This window comes from Nicotiana tomentosiformis, chromosome 3 (genome assembly GCF_000390325.3).
Source record: "Nicotiana tomentosiformis chromosome 3, ASM39032v3, whole genome shotgun sequence".
Taxonomy (NCBI): Eukaryota; Viridiplantae; Streptophyta; class Magnoliopsida; order Solanales; family Solanaceae; genus Nicotiana; species Nicotiana tomentosiformis.
In genome coordinates, this window is record NC_090814.1 from 47,560,614 (window position 1) to 47,569,320 (window position 8,707).

The 8,707-nt window shown below is 41.7% G+C and overlaps 1 protein-coding gene across 1 annotated transcript; it reads right to left on the reverse strand.

Annotated features, from left to right (window-relative positions):
* Positions 1 to 7,279: 7,279 nt before the first annotated feature.
* Positions 7,280 to 7,974, reverse strand: LOC138907762 (uncharacterized). Its single transcript, XM_070198372.1, has 2 exons — positions 7,529 to 7,974; positions 7,280 to 7,382 (listed from the first exon to the last, which is right to left on the reverse strand). Exons 1-2 carry the CDS (start codon positions 7,972 to 7,974, stop codon positions 7,280 to 7,282), a joined length of 549 nt encoding a protein of 182 aa, XP_070054473.1.
* Positions 7,975 to 8,707: the final 733 nt, after the last annotated feature.

Genomic DNA, 8,707 nt, shown 5'->3' on the forward strand with positions numbered 1-8,707 from the left:
ATTTTTATTGTTTTTCAAGTTTTGTAAAAAGCCTAGGACTATGACCATCGCCTAGGTGTTTGCCTAACGGGATATAAACCTTAATGCTTATTTTATTGATCGGGGTGTATTATAGCTATCAACACTCAATTACCACTCAATACCTCTCGGTTAGAGAGTGATTTTGCCCAATTTGGCTTTCTCAAGTCCAAATGGGTATTGCACAAAATGATTGATAAAAGCTCAAGTCGGGTTACTACTATATCTAGGTTGAACCCTTTAATTGGGATTATCAATCTCTCGATTGACCCAATTTCTTGTTAGCCAAGTTTTTCTAGACTAAGTCTCTCTTTCTCAAATAGAGACCAAGTCAAATAGGCATGAACCAATGTTTGCAACCATTAATTCCACAAACTAAAACATGAAAAAGGCTAAATAATAAACACCTAACCATAAACAAGCATTAAATTAAACACCCATAAGGTTTACACACTAGGGTTGGGTCACAATCCTAGTAAATATCTAGCTACTCGTGCTTGAAATTGAAGAAAAATAAGAAGAAGTGATAATTAAACTCATATTGCAAGATTAAAATGATAAAATCTATGTTACAATAGCTCAAAATATTAAAAACTACTAAAAGAAGTAAAGAGAAACGGCTATTGTAGCTGCTGATGTCAAAAGTTAACCTAAAATTATGAAACTTGTCTATTTATACAGGGCTGGAAATTTAGGACAAAAATGCCCTTCGAGAGATTCTGCGGCCGCACAATTCCATGTGCGGTCCGTAGATTTTTTCAACTTGTCAGGACTGGGAGTCAACGGCCGTATAATTTTGATCTGCGGCCGCAAGGCACTCTTTTTGCGGTCCACACTTTTGTAACTGCGGCTGCATCTTGCTCTTCTGCAGTCCACACTTTTACATTTGTGGCCGCACAATTTCTGTGCGGTCCGCACTTTTGATCGACTTGGAATGCACATTCTCTGAACTGTACTCTGGCCCAGCTTTTGCAGCCGCACTTTGCACCAAACTCTGCTGGATATTCCTTCATCATCTGCAGCCGCAGATGATATTCTGTAGGCCGCACTTTTGAGCTCCTGTGCCTTTTATGTCCTTGAGTTCAGATTAATCCTTTTTGAGTTGGATTTCATCTCGGGAGTCCATCTTCCAATATTCCTGCGATTTAGCATATTTTATCAGTTTTCGGGAACACAATTAAATGCTCTTGGACTAAAATAAAAGCTAAAAAGCACTAATAAGTAGTCAAAACCCCCACTTATCAGCATGCACCACCTCAGTTGTGTCGAAGGCAAGGCACGGCTCCTCAGTTTGAGCAGTGGGAGCATCATGAGAAGATGGAGCAGGGTGAGGCTGGGCGGGGTCTAATAGCATGTCAAACGGCAAATCTCCGGCCTCAGCTATCTGGGTCACCTTAGCTTGAAGCTCATCAACTGACTTCTTGCTGGCCTGGGACATCCTCAACTTCCTCACATGCTTGGTCAATCGCACAAGCACAGTATCGTGTTGTACCAATATATCCATGATGATCTTCTTGTTGTCCAAGACTTTGCTAAGCTTCGTATCTATCTCAAAGGAATCCATTGGTGCCTGTGTAGATGACTGCCCTGCAACTGTAATGGAGATCTCAGACAGCTTTGAATTAGTTGCGTGCATCTAGTTGTTGAGGCTCGCAGGTATTTGGGAGACTTGCAGGGTAGATAATGGGCATGTAGGCATAGGCATTGGCCTAGGAGATGGAGTAGGAGTTGTAAGAGGAGTTGTAGTAGGAGCTGAAGATGGTGGCTCAGGGATAGCAGCTGCGGCACTGGTAGAAGGCTCGGCCGAAGTGGATGGAATATCAGACAGACTAGGAGCTACCACTACTAGCTCATTAAATTGGTCAGCAGTAGTAGAAGGTTGAATGCTCTTCTTTGGGTTCCTCAGATCTTGCAGCTTGTACCACTCAAACGGCCATGTCGGCTTGACCTTGGTGTTAAATGGCCTGGACTCCACCTTGGCATCTGTCAGATACTCAGTAATAGTGCGGGGGTAGAGGTAAGAGGTGTTACCCTGTTGTTCCACAAGGAAGATGTTGGCCGACATTAGGGCACCAACATTGATCGGGTACCCGTCCATAAAAGAAGCCGCCAATATAACTTGAGGAATGGGCAGGTTGTTCTCATTCAAGCAGGGATCAAGTCTACTGCACACGAAGGTCTGCCACCCTTTCACCTAAAAGCTCACAGTGTTCCAAAGGATAGGCACCCCGACAGAAATCCAAGAGTAAGTAGGTCCCGGTACTAGAATCTCTGCAAGCCACGACCTAGCCTCTTCTTTCAAAGCCAACTTCTCCAGATACTCCTTCGGCTCCACATCATCAAACCCCAAGTACGCTTTCAGAGTATACTGATCAAATTTCACTTTCACGTTGCGCACCTTGGTGAGCTTTGTCCCTTTGAGAATATGCGTTGTGTTGGCACAGAATTCCGGGACAAGATGCTCCTTTATATCTACCAATTCCTTAGTAAACAACATCCACCTTTTTCTTTTGGTAAACTGCTCCAGGACTGCGGGGTTGTATTTGTCTAGATCTTTAAGGAGGAACTGCAACTCATGAGTCAAGGACCTCTCCGTTCACTATATTCGAAAATCAGAAAATGCTCGCTGACTCAGAAATCAATCTTCCTAGATAATCTTCTTCTTAGATCTTGTCAAGTCTGCCTGTCTAAGCCAGAAACAGCTGCATCAGACTCATGACTACCACTCTCCGAACCCTGGGAAGTGTGGTGGGATGTAGAAGGCACATCTAGAGGTTCAGATTGCCTCTATGGCCTAGATTGCTCCTCCGGTAATAATACAGAATTCATCTCGGAGGCTTCCCTAGACGGGGCATATGAGCTAGACTTTGAGAGGTCTCTACCTCTCTCTCGGCCTGATGTTATTTTCTTTGTGATTGCTTACTTCACACTTGGGTGCAAGGCACCTCTGTCCCTGCCCCTTGAAGATTCGCCTCTTCCTTTCGTAGATTCACCTCGAACTTGTGATCGTACCATTGTCTGTATATGCACAGAGAGATTTTTTAGTTTAAATTCATGTTTTAAAATAGTTAAGATGCATACAAGTATGTGAAGACAATATAGAAGTAGTGAGGTTTCAGTTGTTAAACATGTAGTAGAAAAGGGGGAAGTGCGGTCCGCACAATTTGAAGTGTGGTCAGCAAAATAGAAGTGTGGACCGCACAATTCAAAGTGCGGCCGCACTTCAGCACAGATGTGCTAAGGGCTCAGTTGCTTCTTCTCTGATTGATAGTGCGGAGGCCATTTGTGGCCGCAGAATTCATCTGCGGTCCGCACAATTTAAAGTGTGGTCCGCACTTGAGATGTTCAAAGAGCAAGTCTCTGACAATTAGAGCGGACCAATTCTGCGGCCTCACAACTCAATTTGCGGTCCACACAATTTCAAGTGCGGCCGCACAAACAGCATCCAACAAGTCGCCATAATTAACATATTGCGGACTGCACAATTCCAAGTACAGTCCGCACAATCAAGAACACAAACGAGACAAGTTTATTTTACCTAGGTCATGCAAAAGTTTCGTTCAATTCTACTTGGTAATATGGTATAGACATGAAAATCAGTTAACCCAACCCAATCTAGCGTGCTTTATCACTTACCCAGTACAAAACTACTCCACATGGATACATTTGAAGGAATATAATAGCATATGTCCTAAAGGAAGTTAACAATGACAAATAAAATCAAAAATAAAAATGAACTAAAATTAACATGAAGTGAAGCATACTAGATGGTGTAAATGTGCAAATATCAAAATGAGTGCAAAGGGTGGTGTGTGATTGAAAGTGTAGAGTCCTGAGGCAATCTCTCAGAGTAACAGTGAATTTGAAAAGTGTGAATAGTGTAAAATAGTGGCTCGTGTTCTATTTATACTCAGAGACTATGGTGGTTTAGAGAGACAAGTCTGGCCGCACAATTTCAAGTGCGGTCCGCACTCTGTTACCTGGTCTTCAGTTGTTAACACACTTGCGCGGTCCGCACAATCTCAAGAGCGGCCGCAAAATTCACAAAACTCCGCATTATTGCTCTGCACTGATAGGTGAAAAGTTTAGAGGACCTTACATTTGGAAACCTAGATGTACTCTTACAAGTGCATCTGTGGCCGCACAAGAGCTTCTGCGGCAGCATTTCTTTTCTGCGGTCGCAAAAAGAAAAAGTGTGGTCCACATTTCCTGCTTTGATGACACAACCTTGTCTACCATGTCACATCTAACACTTAGCCCTGCAGCATACTTCAAATCAAGTTAAAAACAGCAAATAACATCTAACTAAAAGAGAAAAAGGAAAAGAACTTGGGTTGCCTCCCAAGAAGCGCCTTATTTATATGTCGTGGCACGATGCAAAGTCATAGTATCCTCAAGTGAAGTAAATAACCATCACCATGTGGCTCTCTCCAACTTTTCCCAAGTAGTGCTTCACCCGATGACCATTGACTCAAAGTATTTCATTGTTCTTGTTCTTCAAATCCAATGCACCGAAAGGTGTCACACCAACAATTTCGAATGGACCACTCCACATTGACTTAAGCTTCCTGGGAAACATCCTCAACCTTACGTTAAACATTACCACTAGATCACTGGTCTTGAACTCCTTGTTCCAAATATGCTTGTCATGAAGATATTTCATTTTTTCTTTGTACAAGGACGAACTCTCATAAGCATGATATCGGAACTCATCCAATTCATTCAAGTGTTTAACCCACAAGTTAGCGGCTACATCCCAATTAATATTCAATTTCTTCAAGGCCTATATTGCCTTGTGCTCTAGTTCCATCGGAAGATGACAAGATTTCCCAAACACTAACCGGTATAGGGACATTCCGATAGGTATTTTGTAAGTTATCCGATATGCCCATAGCGCATCATCAAGCTTCTTGGACTAATCCGTCTGATTTGCATTCACCATCTTGGACAAAATACTTTTTATATCTCTGTTGGAGACTTCCACTTGACCACTAGCTTGAGGGTGATCGAGAGTTGTCACTTTGTGAGTAAGATCATACTTACTAAGTAAAGAGTCAAAAGCCTTGTTGCAAAAATGTGACCGTGTGATGCCCCATTGCTTATGATTGCACGTGGAGTACCAAATCTTGTAAAAATATTCTTCTTCAAGAAAGCCACTACACTTCTAGCCTCACTGTTGGGTAAGTCAATGGCCTCAACCCATTCAGACACATAATCCAATGTTACCAAAATGTAAGTGTTTCCACAAGAACTCATAAAAAGGCCCATAAAGTCAATGCCCCAAACAACAAAAATATCAATCTCCAAGATGGTTGTAAGAGGCATGTCATGTTTCTTTTAAATTCCTCTGGCCCGTTGACATTCATCACATCTTTTCACCAAGTCATTCACATACTTGTAGAGACTAGGCCAATAGAAACCACAACTTAGAACTTTAGCCGTCGTTCTTGCTCCACCATGATGACCACCATATGGCAAAGAATGACAAGCTCCAAGAATCTCACCTTGTTCTTCCTCCAGTACACTCCTCCGAATCACCCCATCCATGCAAATCCAGAAAAGGTATGGTTTATCCCTATAGTAGTCTTGACAATCCCTCTTGAGCTTCTTTCTTTGGTTTGAAGAGAACTCATCCGGAATGATACCACTCACAAGAAAATATGCCAAATACGCGAACCACGGTACCTCTTTCATTGAAAGTGCCAAAAGTTGCTCATCGGGGAAAGAGTCATTAATTTCAAGGCCATCATGCGGCCTCCCCTCCTCCTCCAAATGAGACAAGTGGTCCGCCACTTGATTTTCACTACCCTTCTTGTCTTGGATGTCAATATCAAATTCTTGAAACAAAAGTATCCATCTCATCAATCGAGCTTTAGATTCCTTTTTGCTCATAAGATAGCAAAGTGCCACATGATCAGTGTGGACAATAACTCTGGAACCCATCAAATACAGGCGAAACTTCTCAATAGCAAACACAATAGCAAGGAGCTCTTTCTCCGTAACAGTATAATTGACTTGGGCACTATTCATGATCTTACTAGCATAGTAAACCAGATGAAAAACTTTGTTGATACGTTGCCCCAAAATAGTCCCAACCGCTACATCACTTGCATCACACATGAACTTGAACGGTAAACTCCAATTTGGAGAGGTAATGATAGGAATAGTTTAGAACTTGAGCTTCAATTGTTCAAAATCTCTCATACAATCATCATTGAAATGAAACTTAGCATCCTTCTCAAGGAGCTTACATAATGGGTTCACCACTTTAGAGAAATCCTTAATGAAGCGTCGATAGAAACCCGCGTGGCCCATGAAACTCTACACACCCTTCATCGAGGTGGGGGTGGAAGCTTAGAAATAACCTCAATCTTCCCCTTGTCCACTTCAATACCATTCTTAGAGATGTTATGGCCAAGGACAATTCCTTCCTTAACCGTGAAATGACATTTCTTCCAACTGAGCACCAAATTAGTTTCCTCACATCTAGCCAACACTTTGTCCAAATTTGCAAGACAATCATCAAAAGAATATCCAACAACCGAAAAGTCATCCATGAAGACTTCAAGGTAGTCTTCCACCATGTCCGTAAAAATAGCCATCATACACAGTTGAAAAGTCGTCGGTGCATTGCACAAACTAAAAGGCATCCTTTTGAAAGCAAAGGTACCATAAGGACATGTAAAAGTGATTTTTTCTTGATCTTTCAAAGCAATAAGAATTTGGTTGTATCCCGAATACCCATCAAGACAACAATAGAAATTACGGTCGGCCAATCTATCGAGCATTTGATCCATAACTGGAAGAGGAAAGTGATCCTTCCTTGTAACTTTGTTGAGCTTACAATAATCCATACAAACTCTCCAACTGATGACCGTTCTTGTAGAAATCAACTCATTATTGTCATTGGTAATAACCTCCATGCCCCCTTCTTTAGGACACATTAAACCAGAGAAGTCCATGAACTATCGGAAAGAGGGTAGACAACCCCAGCATTGAACCACTTGATAATCTCCTTTTTGACAACCTCTTGCATAGATTCATTAAGTCTTCTTTGACGTTCAATGGATGGTTTGGCACCGTCCTCCAACTTGATATTATGCATACAAAATGCAAGGCTTACACCCCGAATGTTTGCTAAGGTCCACCTAATAGCTTTCTTCCTCTTTTACAATACTGCCAGTGTGGAATCAACCTTCACGTTAGTCAATCAAGAGGAAAGAATAACCGGTAAAGTAGAATAAGGTCCAAGAAATTCATATCAATAGTGTGGTGGCAATGGTTTCAATTCCAAAGTAGGTGGCTCTTCAATAGAAGGCTTTGTAGGAGGAGTCTTCCTATTCTCAAGATCCAAAGATAACTTCCTGAGTGCATAGTTGTACAAAGTTCACACATTCAACAAAACCATCCATCTCATCATCATCCATGTTGAGAAAAAATGGCTTCCAATATATCACCAACAATGATTATAACACTTTTGTCATCAATAATAATGGCGGTCACCAAGTACACAAAAGAACACACTTCATTGCTATTCGGTTGCCGCATAGACATGCACACATGGAATATCACTTGTTCATCACCAACCCAAAAAGTGATTTCTCCATCTTCCACATCACGAAGAGCCTTACCCGTGGCAAGGAAAGGCCTCCTAAGAATGATAGGCACTTCATAATCAATCTCATAATCTAGAATAACAAAGTTCGTCGGAAGAATAAACTTATCAACTCGGACCAACACATCCTCAATCACTCCCAATGGCCTCTTCATGATATGATCGGCGATTTCCATCCTCATAGATGTGGGTCTTGATTTCCTAATTCCCAAAGCTTTGAACACCAAATAGGGGATCAAATTGATATACTCCCCAAGATCACAAAGGGCTTTGGAAAATTTTGCACTCTCAATAGTACAAGGAATCGTGAAAGCACCGGGATCCTCCAACTTAGGAACCATATAATGAACAATTGCACTCACTTGGTGATAGTTTAAAAATTCATCGACCTCTTCTTGGTCACAAGATCTTTCATAAACTTGGCATAACCGTGCATTTATTCCAAAGCTTCTACCAATGGCACATTAATAGAGAGACCTTTCATCATTTAAATAGACTTCTTGAATTTATTCTTACCATTTTTCTTATCAAGCCTTTGAGGATAAGGAGGGGGAGGCCCTTAGCCTTTTTCACTACCGGTTCCGGTATGTCAATAATGTGTTTCCTAGCTGGGTTCACCTCTTCTTGGGTCTCCTCCACACTATCATCAATATCAATCTGGACTTCATCTCATACTTGAACATTATTGCTTGGGATCTCCTTCTCTTGGATCACTTGGTCATCATCCACAAGTTGCCCTTCATTTGAGGTAGGTGCATTCCCGCTTCTTACACTTCTTTTGATAACTGCCATGACATGCCCCGTGTTGTTACCACCCTTTGGGTTTACCACCGTGTCACTTGGTAGTGCATTCTTAGGATGAGTATTAAGATCTTGAGAGATTTTCCCCATTTGAACTTCAAGATTACGGATTGATGTGGTATGTGAGGCAAGTTGGGCATCTAAATCTACATTTTTCTCCATCATTTGCTTGAACATGTTCTCAATACGGCCCATTTCATTGTTTGAAGAACTTGAACCATGGAAAGGATAAGGGGATGGGTTGCTAGGTTGTTGGTACATTGGGGGCCTATG

What these genes read in the sequence shown, in the direction of transcription:
- LOC138907762 (XM_070198372.1), bottom strand. Translation starts at nt 7,974, where the DNA reads ATGGTTCCTAAGTTGGAGGATCCCGGTGCTTTCACGATTCCTTGTACT. An exon ending in AATGAAGTGTGTTCTTTTGT is followed by an intron (nt 7,383 to 7,528) that starts GTACTTGGTGAC and finishes CTATGCACTCAG; the next exon opens with GAAGTTATCTTTGGATCTTG.